Below are 15,450 nucleotides of genomic sequence, written 5' to 3'. Positions count from 1 at the left end.
TGTTGTCATTGTAAGATAGCATACAAATAATGTATGTCATGTTATATGAAATATCTGATAGGATTTTGACAGAAACATGTTCAGTGGCAAACAAATTAATGATGAATATATCTTTTAAAGAGTGAGCTGGTACTTAAGCATTTTCCATCAGTAACTTAAAGGAAGCCACTCCAAAGATTCAGTTCAATTTGTAGTTTTACTGAATGACACAAGATACAAATGATACACAAAATACGACTATGGGTATATACAAATTAAATAGCTAGGCAGAGATTTAAAAGGCATTTGAGAAGTTTTAATGTCTCAGAGTATAATTGGTCCTCTGTTTTCAGATGAGATATGATTTTGTTTACATTTCATGTAGTATAGCAGGGCAGCATAGAATTTCTCATCTCTTAGGCCATAGACAAGTGGACTAACTGCCCTAGCGATGACACTGAATGTAATAAAGTTGAAAGAGCGGAGTGACTGATATAAATGTATATCTAGCTCTATAATTACTTCTTCAATGTGGGAATAAATAATCTCAAGACTGCACAGGATAAGCTGAAACATATGTAGTGAGATGGTACGCAAACCTTTGCCTGCTGATATCTTGTCAACAGTGGCTGTCCGGACAGCAAGCACAATCATCAAATAGCAAAAGAACTCAGTGAGTAAAACTATGACAAAAAAACTAATATTCATTATTTCCCTCATTGTGCGGTGCCATTGCTCTGGTGTCATGATCTCATAATAACAGAAGGTAGGCTCTAAAAAATATTCTTGCGAAACAGTTGCAACAAGGATAAACACATCCACAAATGGCTTGATGTAGCTTATGATCCAGATGATAAGGAAAGCAGTAAGAGTTCTGCTGGTTGTGGATATAGCACTGTGTCTCAGTGGCATGCAGATGGCCACGTAGCGCTCCACACACATTGCAGTGATGGTTAGAGGTGTGCATATTGAGACCGTCTCCATGAGCATGCAAAATGGAATACAGAATGCCATCGGCATCAGCACAGAGCTGTAGGAGAGAATGACCACAAAGTCTGTCAGTATAAGAAAAATCACATCAGTCAGTAAGGTGTGGGCGAATAACATGTAACGTGTTTCAGTTCTAAAGGACTGTTTTCTGTAGAAGGTGAAAAGCATGAGGACATTGATGTAGACAAAAGGCCATACAAAAATCTGGGTTATGGCCAGTGATAAGTCCTTCCTTAGTGAGACAGAACTGACCAGCTGCAACTGGTGAAGGCTGCTGCTTTCATTCTGACTGTTATTACAGTCTGCTGTGCACATATCTAGGAGAAAAAAGTTTCAAAACAGCAGTGTGACAATTTAACAGACATCAACAAAAGTCAAAGAAAACTTAGAAAACTCAAAGATTTCCTGCTAATAATTGTAACTATACAGTACTACAGTGGTGCATAAGTAATGATGTAGTGCAATTAAAAAGTACATCTTATGTTATCACAAGCATATAACTACATTTGTATTGTGACAGCAATGATAAAGAATGTTAAGAAAAATACATCAGAAGTGATATCTCCAGTAATATATCGACCTGTGGTAATGATATATATTTATAACCAGTGTCTGAGCAGTCTCATTTGAATATGTAATTGTTGTCATCAGGGATTTGTAGTGTTTACTGTGTATGTGCTATAACTGGATAGTGGGGGAGTTAACCTTTGTACATGAATCATTTGTTAGTGCAACATATTCAGTTGAAAGTTAGAAGTGCGTAAAAATGAGAAAAATCCATGTATTTTAGACATAAAAAAGCAACATGATTGAAAAGCATCTAACACCACTTGTTCAGATGGATTACATGGACAGAGAGTGATTTTTCTCCCTCTGAGAATAAATATGTGACAAGAATTAAATATTACAAAAGTGCACTGTAAATGGGGGCAGTCGTGGGCTGGAGGTCAGGGAACCAGCCTCGTGACCGGAAGGTCACCGGTTCGATTCCCAGAGCCGACAGCACATGACTGAGGTGTCCTTGAGCAAGACATCCAACCCCCAACTGCTCCCCGGGCGCTACAGATTGGGCTGCCCACCTCTTTGGGCGAGTTTATGTGGTGTTTCACTTCACGGATGGGTTAAATGCAGAGGTAAAATTTCCCCGTTGTGGGACTAATAAGGGTCTCTTAATCTAATCTTAAGTAGGCCTCTTTCTTGTCTTCTTCAGGGAAAGCATCAGACTTTGTATGTTCTTTATGAGTCACGACTCCCTAATCAAGTCTGATTTCAGCAGTTAAAGAGTCTTATCATGTAATGTTCAAATAGCCGCTGAAATTTGATGACTTTGTTGTGAAGAAAAAAATATATACCTGCACATGTAAAGCTAAATCCCTTATAGAACTCTCTTTACTTATTCTCCCATATGTCACATGACTCAACAGGTTTAGCAAGTGTGAAACCCATTATGGCTGTACATAACAGACTTCACCAGAAGTGCAAAATACAGTATTATTTACACAAAGTGCAGAAGGATGGTATAGTGTTAAAAATATATAGCTCTTCATATATTAATATAATATATATACAACGTGAGTGGAGAGCATACAGTGAGGTACACCTGTGTGTCCTGTGAGAGTAGCATACGTAAAAGATGAGTATGCAGAGTAATGTACACTAATTGTTGGTACAAATGTGAATAGTGCAGTAATAGACTGTGCATATATGAATAGTACAGTAATACTAGGATATACTCCTATCAGGCATAACATTGTGACCATTTCCTTATTTCTGTGCTCACTGTCCAATTTATCAGCTTCAGTTACTATATAGGTTTTCCAAGATGTATATTCCAAGATATATATATTTTCCAAGATGGCGCCCACCGTGGCAGACGTCTTTGCGTGCTCCTCCTGCAATCGACGCTATTTATTACTTATTTTAACTTTAGTATTTATTTTAAGTGTACAGAACATCTACGGGTACAGTCAGTTACAGTAGAGAGGCCCTCCGGGAGATCGGTAAAGTTCATCATGAACTTACCTTTAGCCTCTCAGACTTCAACTTTCTCTTACGCTCGCACTCCACCGGCACCAGCCGGCAAGCCCCAGCAGCCCCGGCCTCAGGTGAGCGGCGCAGCCAACGAACAGAGCGGCCAAAGCGGGGCAAGAGAGGTGGGCTACATGTTAGGCTAAAGGCTAGGGCTACACGGTCACCGCTACCTAGCCTGTTGCTAGCTAATGTTCGCTCCCTCGAAAACAAGCTGGATGAGCTGAGGACCAGAATAACAACCCAGTGTGAGATCAGAGAGTGCTGTGCTCTTATTCTCACAGAGACCTGGCTCTCAGACAGCACACCAGACTCGGCGATCCAGCTGGAAATGCACTCCGTCCACCGTGGGGACCGCACGGCAGCATCGGGGAAGAACAAAGGCGGCGGTGTCTGCATCTACGTGAACAACAGGTGGTGTACGGATGTAAAGACTGTTGAAAAACATTGTTCAGCTGACTTAGAGCTGCAGATGGTGAAGTGCACAGCCTTTTATCTGCCTAGAGATTTCAGCTCTGTGCACATTCTGGCTGCTTACATCCCGCCACGGCGCTAGGGCTGCTGCATGACGCCATCAGTAAACAAGAGACTGCGCACCCGGACGCCGCATTCATTGTGGCCGGCGACTTCAATCACTGCAACCTGAGGACTGTCCTCCCCAAGTATCATCAGCACGTGAGCTTTCCAAAAAGGGAGAGTAACATACTCGACCAAGTTTACAGCAACGTGAGGGGGGCCTACAGGGCCGTGCCTCGGCCGCACTTTGGACAGTCCGACCACATCTCCATGTTCCTCTACCCAGCATACAGACAACTCCTCAAGCAAGCACTTCCAGTGAGTAAAACTATCAAAGTGTGGAATGAAGAAACTGACTTGGTGCTTCAGGACTGCTTTGACAGTACAGACTGGGATGTATTCAGAACTGCTGCTATGAATGAGGACTGTACTGTTGATCTAGAGGACTATGCTTCTGGGGTAAGGGGCTATATCAGCAGCTGTGTTGAAAGCGTTGTCCCTACAAGGCGCTGCAGAAAATACCCCAACCAGAAACCCTGGTTAAACGGTGAAGTTCAGTCCATGCTACTTGCCTGCCATGCTGCATTTCTCTCAGGCAATGCTGAAGACTACAAAAGGTCCAGATATGACCTGCGTATCAAAGAGGCCAAGAGACAGTACAGGCTGAAGCTGGAGGCCTACTACACCACCACGGACTCCCGGCGCATATGGCAAGGACTACAGCACATCACCCACTACCAGCAGACGAGCAGGGCAGCTACAAACAGCCACAACACGCTACCTGATGAGCTAAATGAGTTTTATGCTCGCTTCAAGGTCCTCAACCCTGGTCGACCAAGAGACACTATGGCCACACGAAACACATCACTCACTGTGACATCAGTGGATGTGTGAAGGACCTTGAGGAGAATAAACCCACGGAGAGCAGCCGGCGAGACAGCATATAGGAAAGAGGTGGCTGAGCTGGTGGCCTGGTGTCATAACAATAATCTCGCCTTGAATGCAGACAAGGCCAAGGAAATGATTGTTGATCCAAGGAGAAAGCGGGAGCTACACACACCCCTGTATGTTGGTGAGACAGAGGTGGAGAGGGTGAAAACCTTCAAATTCCTTGGCATCCACATCAGTGAGGATCTCACCTGGTTTCACAATACACACCTCATCATCCCAGCAGCGACTGAACTTTCTGAGAAGGCTGAGGAAATTTGGCATGCCAGCCAAAATTCTCAGCACCTTCTACAGGAGTACGATCGAGAGTGTTCTTACCAGTTACATCACGGTCTGGTATGGAAACTGCACTGCTCAGGACAGGAAGGCTCTCCAGCGTGTAATCAAAACTGCCCAGTCCATCTCAGGAGCAGCCGTTCCCTCACTACAGGACATTTATCACACCAGGGTCATCAGAAGGGCACAAAACATCATCAGGGACAGTACACCCCCAGCACAGACTCTTCACACTCCTACCTTCAGGCAGACGTTACAGGAGTGTGAAGTCCAGGACAACAAGCCTGACCAACAGCTTCTATTCACAGGCCATCAGGCTGGTGAACACCTCACTAACTACCTCTTCCCCCCTCCCAATCTGAACTGATTTAACCTTGTACTCAACAACTGCACCTTACCTGCACTGTACTGCTGCTGTTAGAACAATACAGTTTACATCTATTACTGCACAGAGTAACATTGGTTAAGGTGGAAGTGAGGGCAGATTTAAAACGGATGAAGAATGGAAAGGCAGTTGGTCCAGATGACAGACCTGTGGAGGTATGGAGATGTTTAGGAGAGAAGGCAGTGGACTTTTTAACCAGGTTGTTTAACAAAATCCTGGAGAGTGAGAGGATGCCTGATGAGTGGAGAAGCAGTGTACTGGTCCCCATTTTTAAGAACAAGGGTGATGTGCAGAGCTGCAGTAATTTCAGAGGTATAATGTTGATGAGCCACACCATGAAGGTGTGGGAAAGAGTTGTTGAAGCAAGGCTAAGGCGAGAGGTTCAGATCAGTGAGCAGCAGTTTGGTTTCATGCCCAGAAAGAGCACCACAGATGCAATGTTTGCGTTGAGAGTGTTGCTAGAGAAGTACAGAGAAGGTCAGAAGGAGCTGCATTGTGTCTTTGTGGATCTAGAGAAGGCAGATGATAGGGTGCCAAGACAGGAACTGTGGTACTGTATGAGGAAGTCAGGTGTAGCTGAAAAGTATGTTAGGGTGGTGCAGGACATGTATGAGGATAGTGAGACAGTGGTGAGGTGTGCAAGATGGAATACATGTGTGTAAATGAAAGGGAGGCAGGTGGAAAGGTGAAGTTGCAAGGAGTAGAGGTCGTAAAGGTGAATGACTTCAAATATCTTGGGTCAACCATCCAGAGCAATGGACAGTGTAGAAAAGAGGTGAAGAAGAGGGTGCAGGCAGGGTGGAGTGGGTGGAGACAGGTGTCAGGGCTGATGTGTTACAGAAGGATAGCAGCAAGAGTGAAAGGGAAGGTTTACAAGACAGTAGTGCGTCCTGCTATGACGTGTGGTTTGGAGACTGTGGCTCTGTCTAAAAGACAGGAGGCTGAGCTGGAGGTGGCGGAGATGAAGATGCTGAGATTTTCGTTGGGAGTGACCAGGATGGACAAGATTAGAAATGAGGAGATCAGAGGGACAGTGAAGGTGGAGCAGTTTGGAGATAAAGCCAGAGAGGCTAGGTTGAGATGGTTTGGACATGTGTTGAGGAGGAATAGTGGAGATATTGGTCAAAGAATGTTGGAGATGGAGCTGCCGGGCAGAAGGAGAAGAGGTAGACCTCAGAGAAGGTTTATGGATGTAGTGAAGGTGGAGATGGTTGGTGTAAAAGTAGAGGAGGCAGTGGATAGGGCCAGATGGAGGCAGATGATCCGCTGATGATTTGAGTAAATGGTTCTTCATGTAGTTATGTTGTATATGCACTCTATGTGGTGGGTGTACTGTGGGCTGAGAAGCAGACTTTTATTTTGAAATTACGGGTTCTCGCTATCGGCGCAATTCACCTCTCTCCTCAGTTCGCGGTTAATCTCACTGAGGAGAGGTGGGTGTTTTACTATGCTCCTCGTAAAAGAAAAACTGTTCCAAAGTTGTTTAAGCACTTTTAATGCACTGGAATTGGTTAGTTTAAATGTATTTCAGTACCGAGAAGATATTAATGGTGTGCAGTGTTTTGTATAGAGAGTGATTATTTTAACCTGAACAGCATACTTCATGAGGTAATGAGTAGCTAGCTACCAGTTAAGCTAAAAACGGTGTGCTTTTCCCTCTCAGCTGCTTGTGTGTGTGAGACGACTCATTCCATGCTATACACCTTTTTGTGCTACTCTCATTTCATGTACAGGTACTGAAACAGCTCACTATTCAATTGCAGCTATTGTATTGTTTATCTTTGATTAGTTTAGTCCTGTTTTATGAAATTTCATGTTCAGCCAGGAAATATGCCATATTTGGAAGTCTCTCTTAAGTGAACAGAGCAATGTGTTGTGTAGAATTATTTTATAGCTTCAAGCATTTTGTTGTGAAAGAAATATCAATATTTGTCACTCTATATTTTATAGTCTCTATTTTATGTTTTGTAAATTTGATATACAGAGAAAAAAACGAATATCACTGGGATACGTGAGTTCGCGGTTAATCTCAGAGCTGCTTGTGTGTGTGAGAGACGACTCATTCCATGCTGTACACCTTTTTGTGCTAAAGTAACTCACCCTATAACATTTGCGGATGTAGCTATTATGGAATGTTTATTAACAAAGTCAGTAGCTTTCATTTGAGTCCTCAAAAGTGTAGTGCAGGATACAGAAGTCTGCACATGAGGGCATTTAACTTCACCAAAGGTAGCTCTCTTCCTTGCAACAGAAGAAGTATAGTAAAAAATGAAAACTTTTTTGTCCCTGTAAAAAAAGTGGCAAGGCTTTCCCAGCTAGCTATAAAATCTTACTCCGAGCAAAAGTGCACACTAAAAAAGAAAGGCTATAGTGCCTCCCTCCTTAGGCTTATCACAGCGTTCTCTGTCGGCCCAAATCAAGCAGTGGCCTTTCATCTAGTTTAAGCAAGTTCTGAAGCTGCAGGGCCAAAATCTCCATTACCTGTGATGTCTCGGACCCCTCCCAGACGTCAAGAGGCTTTTATTGTCATTCCAACTATGTACAAGTACACAGTGGAGTGAAATTACGTTGCTCCAAGGATCATGGTGCAACATAAAAGAAAAGGCACAATACAAAGTGTAAACATTCAGATGTAAGTATGCCAAAATATTAGACTTGAAACAATACAATAAATAAAACAGACATTAGACACAATAAACAGGACAGTGCAGCGCTGACACAGCACTTATTTCTGAGCCAGAGGTAGGATTGTGGAATGAGATGTAAAGATTATTTATCATACTGTGATCTGAGTTTATGCAGTCAGATAACATATGAGCACACCAGTTCCCGAGGTCAGATATACACAGTACTTGGAAGGATGGATGATCTTCTCAGCTGTCCTCACTATACACTCTAGGGTCTTGCGGTCTGAGGCGGTGCAATTCCCAAACAAGGCGATGATGCAACTGCTCAAGATGCTCTCCATGGACCCCTTATTGAACATGGTGAGGATAGGAGGGGGGAGATGAGCCTTCTTCAGTCTCCGCAGGAAATAGAGGCGCTGCTGGGCTCTCTTGGTTAAGGAGTTGGTGTTGAGGGACCAGGTGAGGTTCTCTCTGATGTGGACACCAAGGAACTTGGTGCTCCTGATGATTTCCACAGCAGAGCCTGTGATTTTCAGTGGGGGTGGTCACCTCGCACTCTTCAGAAGTCAACAGCCATCTCCTTAGTTTTGTCCAGATTCAGAGAGAGGTTGTTGATTCTGATGTTGAGTTCTGTGCACAGCAGCAGTGGACAGACACAGTACCTGTTCATTTGAAGAAGGTGTGGACTTCCTCGTTGTCGTGCCATTCTCTGCTTCAAACTGAGCGCGAGAGGGCCTGGCTCACATTGTCTGTTTTAGTTAATCCCAAAGGTGTTTGAAGGGGTTGATGTCAGGGTTCTGTGGAGGCCAGTCAAGTTCTTCCACACCAAACTCACCCAGCCTTGCCTTTATGGAGATTGCTTTGTGCACTTGAGCTGTCATGCTGGAACAGAAAAGGGCCTTTCCCAAACTTCCCACAAAGTTAGAAGCACACAGTTGTCCAAAATGTGGGCCTAGGCCATTCTCTGAAATACATCCCCATATCATTGTCTCTCCTCCACAAAACTTACTACACTTGGCAGAATTTAGACATCCAGGTAACATTTCCCAGCCTTCACCAAACACAGACTTATCCATCAGACTGCCAGACAGAGAAGCGCAGCCATGGAAATCCATTTTGTGAAGCTCCTAATACACCCTTCTTTTATTGATATTGCTTCCAGAGGCAGTTTGTAGCTCTGTAGTGAGTGATTCAACAGAGGATGAGCACTGTGTGCTTTACCAGCCCCACTCTGTGAGTTTGTGTAGTCTACCACTTCATGGTTAAGCTGTTGTTGCTCCTAGATGCTTCAATGTCACAATTATACCACTTACCATTGTCCAGGGCAGACCTAGCAGGTCAAGAATCAAAAACTGACTTGTGGCAGAGGTGGCATCATATGACAGTGCCATGTTTAAAGCCACTGATCTCATCATGATTCTACGGTCAGTGCTTGTCTATAAAGATTGCAAGGCCGAGTGCTTAATTTTATACATCTAGCGATGAGTGTGGCTGAAACACACAAACTACTTTTGCTCATATAGTGCATGTCTGACTGATGGCCGTCTTCTGTCATCTCTCTGTTGCTTCCCGTCTCCTGTGAAAATCTGCACTCAAACACACTGTGAAGACTACACACATGGTCAACACACACATGCTTAATGCATAAAGGGGAGGAACCCTCTATAGCAGAAGTTAACAGTAGCCTAAAAGAATATATTGTTTGAATGTACTGTAAGCTTCATATGTGCATGTTTAAGCTTAACATGGTGTTAAAGTAAAAATAAACCATCATGCTAAGGGGGTAAAAATGCTAATTAAAAGTGAATGTACATGAAGCAGTAGATATAAATGTGCGGACACATTCATAATTATATGAAAGTCCATGAAATTATTGAGTTTTCATGACAGAATTTATTTGTTTATTATTGGGAATGAGACGGTCACATATTCTTCATTCAAATATTTTGACATTCAAATTGCAAAAATAGTTAAAATGCCCATTCCTAGTGCTAAAACCTTTGTGCAAGAGAGAGCCAGTGAAGCTCAATGGGTTGACATTCGTCCTGATGAGGCCCAGACCAAATTCAAATATCTTTTAATGAATGCCTTAAAAAAATCAAATATACGATTTATACAACTGAAATCTCTGGCCTAATTTTGATGCTGTTGTCTTACAGTGAGAACATAGTACAAATTATACCTGCCTTTATGTAGTGCTGCAGTGACGTACTGTACAGATTGATTGTAATGCACAAAGGAAAACCTTTTATTGAGTAGTGCATTAGTGAATGCAGTGATTGCAGCTTGAGGCAAAACTTTTTTTATTTTCTTTTTTGGCACAAATAGAACTCCACAGGGGAAGTGGACAGCAAATTTTACATTATCAGAGCAACAAAGTTTTGCTTCCATATCATCTTTTGTCTTAATGAAGTTGTGCAAAGCTATGCTGTGTGATGTGGAGAAAGTTTTATTTCCTTTGACATGAGCTGACGTTGCACCTTGCAGCCAATTATTATAACTTACTATTGCAATCGTGCTGCTGCAGAATGTCAAGAAACATGTAATAGGCATTTGAGAGTTTCTTGAATCATAAAATAAATGGTTAAATATGAGGAGGTTTGTTTGAGTTTGGGAACCGCTGACGTAGATCTTTTTCTTTGGCTATTTTGATTTAAAAGTTGAAAAAGGTCAACTGGGCCTGCGTAGCATTTTTGTCCATGCCACAGAGCATCTGCACTTTTTAGGTGCGCTCATTGTGTCTCTCCACTCATTTATTCAGGTTTTACTTTGTCACCCAACTGTATGTTAAATAACCTGTCATTTTTATCATCATTATCATCATCTTTATCATCACGTTTAATACGTTTTAAGACCCCTTTACAATAACATACATAATATTGAAGCCTTTATAACGTTTTTACATTATAAGTCATGTAACTACAAGTACTATCAGTGTCATTCACTAAAAGGCAGGGGTGTCCAGTCTTATCTACAAAGGGATGGCAGTAGCTTTTCATTCCAAACTATCTGGAGCACACCTGATTATACTTCATCAAGTTACATCACTTGGTCTCAGTCTTTGAGCAGTTCATGTCATGTGTTCCTGCTATTTCAGAATGAAAACACACCAGACTTTTGTAGATAATATTAAACACCCCTTATGTAAAGCCTCATATATAATACTTAACGCATTTAAATATGCAGAATTTATAAGAAGTGTTATCAAAACAGTGACAAAGATAACTTTGTTTCACAGGCTGAAGATTAATAAAAGATACTAATACAAGGCTTTTCTGCCTCAGGAACACACACACTGTTATTCATCACATTACATAAGCTTTTACAATTAAAATGAAAACAAACATTTGGTAAACAACTGTCCATGCACTTAATCTTTTTAAAAGAATAAATGTGGACATAGTATTTAGACTAGTATCATAGACTAGTATTTTCTTCGTTTCTTATGTTGTCTTTGTAAGAAAGCATACAAATAATTTACGGCATATTATACTCTGAAATATCTGATAGGACAGTGAAAGTAACAAATGTTCAGTGGCAAACAAATGATAAATAATGATTGATATCCTTTAAAGAGTGACTTGGTACTTAAGCATTCTTCATCAGTGACTTGCAGGAAGCCACTCCAAAGATTCAGTTCAATTTTCAGTTTCACTAATTGACACAAAAATAAATACGACTATAGGTATATACAAATTAAACAGCTAGGCAGTGATTTAAAAGGCATTTGAGAAGTCTTACTGTCACAAAGTTGTAACATTGTTTACACTGGAAATTATGTGATTGGTCCTCTGTTTTCAGATGAGATATGATTTTGTTTACATTTGATGTAGTGTAGCAGGGCAGCATAAAACTTTTCATCTCTTAGGCCATAGACAAGTGGACTAACTGCCCTAGCGATGACACTGAATGTAATAAAGTTGAAAGAGCGGATTGACAGATATAAAACTATATCTAGCTCTATAATTACTTCTTCAATATGGGAATAAATAATCTCAAGAGTACACAAGATAAGCTGAAACATATGTAGTGAGATGGTACGCAAACCTTTCCCTGCTGATTTCTTGTCAACAGTGGCTGTTCGGACAGCAAGCACAATCATCAAATAGCAAAAGAACTCAGTGAGTAAAATTATTATAAAATCATTAATATTCATTATTTCCCTCATTGTGCGATGCCATTGCTCTGGTGTCATGATCTCATAATAGCAGAAGGTAGGCTCTAAAAAATATTCTTGCGAAACAGTTGCAACAAGGATAAACACATCCATAAATGGCTTAATGGAGCTTATGATCCAGATGATAAGGATAGCAGTAAGAGTTCTGCTGGTGGTGGATATAGCACTGTGTCTCAGTGGCATGCAGATGGCCACATAGCGCTCCACACACATTGCAGTGATGGTTAGAGGTGTGCATGTTGAGACCGTCTCCATGAGCATGCAAAATGGAATACAGAATGCCATCGGCATCAGCACAGAGCTGTAGGAGAGAATGACCACAAAGTCTGTCAGTATAAGAAAAATCACATCAGTCAGTAAGGTGTGGGCGAATAACATGTAACGTGTTTCAGTTCTAAAGGACTGTTTTCTGTAGAAGGTGAAAAGCATGAGGACATTGATGTAAACAAAAGGCCACACAAAAATCTGGGTTATGGCCAGTGATAAGTCCTCTATTAGTGAGATAGAACTGACCAGCTGCAACTGGTGAAGGCTGCTGCTTTCATTCTGACTGTTATTACAGTCTGCTGTGCACATATCTAGGAGAAAAAAGTTTCAAAACAGCAGTGTGACAATTTAACAGACATCAACAAAAGTCAAAGAAAACTTAAACTCAAAGATTTCCTGCTAATAATTGTAACTATACAGTACTACAGTGGTGCATAAGTAATGATGTAGTGCAATTAAAAAGTACATCTTATGTTATCACAAGCATATAACTACATTTGTATTGTGACAGCAATGATAAAGAATGTTAAAAAAAACACATCAGAAGTGATATCTCCAGTAATATATCGACCTGTGGTAATGATATATATTTATATATATATATGCGTACATTTATAACCAATGTGTGACCAGTCTCATTTTAATATGTAATTGTCGACATCAGGGATTTGTAGTGTTTACTGTGTATGCGCTATAACTGGATAGTGGGGGAGTTAACCTTTGTACATGAATCCTTTGGTAGTGCAACATATTCAGCTAAAAAGTTAGAAGTGCGTAAAAATGAGAAATATCTAACTAACACCACTTGTTCAGATGGATTACATAGAGATTGATTTTTTTTTTCTCTGAGAATACATACGTGACAAGAATTTTACTAAATATTACAAAAGTCCACCTTAAGTAGGCCTCTTTCTTTTCTTCTTCAGGGAAAGCATCAGGCTTTGTATGTCCTTTGTGAGTCACCACTCTGAATAAAGTCTGAATAAAGATTTTGGCATTTAAAGCATCCTAACATGGTAGTGTTCAATCAGCTCATGAAATTTAATGACTTTGTTGTGAACAAAAAAATACTGTATATACCTGCACTTGCAGAGCTAAATTTATGATAGAACTCTCTTTACTTATTCTTCTGTATGTCACATGACTCAGCAGGTTTAGCATGCGCTGAAATCCATCATGGCTGTACATAACAGACTTCACTAGAAGTGCAAAATAGAGTATTATTTACACATAAAATGCAGAAGAACAGTATAGTGGTAAAAATACATATAGATATTTTCAGGTCTGGCTCAACATCATGTTAAATGAAAGGGTAGCACACAGTGAATAAATGAAAAACAAACAAAACCAGAACAAGAAGAATGGGTCCAATAGCTCTGATCGCGCAACGTCATGTCCCTGTCGGTCCATCTCAAACCACTCAGCCCCCCAGTCACCAGGATCCACCAGTAACCTAGGATGCAGTTTTAAGGCAAATACTGAAAGGAAAAGGTAGCAGAAAAGAAAGAGGAAACACTGTAGAAAAGACAAGGCGGCAAACAAAAATCAGTTAAATCACTATTAGGGCCACATGACAAGGCATCAGCAATTATATCATCAGTACCCTAAATATGCCAGCTGTCCAAGTGGTACCCATGCAAAAACAGACACCACCTCATCAACCACTGATTTGGGTTCTGTAAAGAATGCAGAAAAGTAAGAGGGTTGTGATGCTACCAGGGGACTACCAGAACACACATAAACCTCAAAATGTTTCAAAGCCCAAATCAATGCCAAAGCCTCTTTCTCTATTAATGAATAATTCAAATAGTAGGAACTTAATTCACCTTCCGATAATCAATACAAAACCTGAAAGAACCATTAGGCTTATTTATTTGATCTACACCATGCTCAGAAACCTGCAACAAAACGGCTCCGCACCTGCATTGCTAGCATCAACCTGCAATTTTAAACACTGATCCAATCGGGGTGCACCTAAGACTGGAGTCACTGTAAGGAGTGACTTCAACTCCTCAAAATCTCGCTGACAAGATGGAGTCCAGTCAAACTTAACTTGCTGTCACAATAAGTTAGTAAGGGGTGCTGCCACTACAGAAAGGTTTTCAAAGAAAGCACAATATTATCCAACCATACCAAGAAAACACATCAAGTCCTCCTTGGTGTAGGTGGGTCTGATCAGTTGCGTTTACTTTAGACCACATCGGGCACACCTGTCCCTGCACCACAGCCATATCCAAATAAGTTACCATAGCCTTTGCAAACTCACATTTAACTAAGTTTATTGTAAGTATAGCTTTGACAAATTGATCAAACAGTGCCCTTATGTGGTGAAGGTGGGCGTCCAAAGTATCACTAAACACCACATCATCTAAATATACAGCACAGTCATCTAAACCAGAAACAACATGGTTCATTAGACACTGAAATGTAGCAGGAGCATTTCGTAATCCAAAACTCATAACCCTGTAATGACCAAATAACCCGGTAACATAGACCAAATGGTGTGATGAAAGCTGAAACGTCATGACCTCTTTCTGTCTAAGGAACCCACCAATAGCCTTTTAACAAATCAAACTTGCTTACAAATTGGGCAGACCTCACCTAGTCTATACAGTCATCCATGCATAGCAAAGTGTAACACGGAACGAGGAGGCGGACGCATGTGCGGAGATGAGCGACTTTTAATAAGGGCAAATCCAGGGTCATGGTCGAGACAGTCCAGGCTGGAAGAAAAACAACATACAACAAACAACATCCCAAACAAAGACCAGCAACAACACGGGGGAAAACACAGGACTAAATACAAGAAGGCTAACAAGGGATAGCAGGACTCGGGTGAAAACACACAAGGGAATAATCAGGGACGGAGTCACAAAACAAGGTGCCGGACAGAGGATCAAAACAAAAAGCACGTGGACTTAGACCAAAACACAACACGAACACATGGACAGGACTGGGAGGGGCCAATTGTGACACAAAGGAAATGTATCAGACTTAGTCACTGCATTCACCTTCCGATAATCAGTACAAAACCTGAAAGAACCATTAGGCTTATTTACCAAAAGCCATGGTGAGGCCCAGCTGGAAAATGAAGGCTCAGCAATTTTGTTTTTAAGCATATGATCAACTACCTTCTTCAACTGACTTCTCTTACTCAGAGAGACACCGTAGTACTGATGCAGAATAGGGGCTGCATCACCCACTTCGATATCATGCTCAATAAGATTAATGCAAGTGGACGTATCTGAAAACAATGA

At 41.3% G+C, this 15,450-nt stretch overlaps 2 protein-coding genes across 2 annotated transcripts; both read right to left on the bottom strand.

Moving 5' to 3' along the window:
• Positions 1-303: 303 nt before the first annotated feature.
• Positions 304-1,284, bottom strand: LOC108442852 (odorant receptor 131-2-like). Its single transcript, XM_017723097.1, has one exon. The coding sequence runs from the start codon at positions 1,282-1,284 to the stop codon at positions 304-306; it is 981 nt and encodes a 326-aa protein (XP_017578586.1).
• Positions 1,285-11,524: 10,240 nt separating this feature from the next.
• Positions 11,525-12,502, bottom strand: LOC108442851 (odorant receptor 131-2-like). The gene has a single exon (XM_017723095.1). The coding sequence runs from the start codon at positions 12,500-12,502 to the stop codon at positions 11,525-11,527; it is 978 nt and encodes a 325-aa protein (XP_017578584.1).
• Positions 12,503-15,450: the final 2,948 nt, after the last annotated feature.

Source organism: Pygocentrus nattereri, chromosome 17, assembly GCF_015220715.1.
Source record: "Pygocentrus nattereri isolate fPygNat1 chromosome 17, fPygNat1.pri, whole genome shotgun sequence".
Lineage (NCBI taxonomy): Eukaryota > Metazoa > Chordata > Actinopteri > Characiformes > Serrasalmidae > Pygocentrus > Pygocentrus nattereri.
The sequence above is the reverse complement of the archived record's forward strand: the minus strand, read 5'-3'. Positions and strand labels throughout refer to the sequence as shown.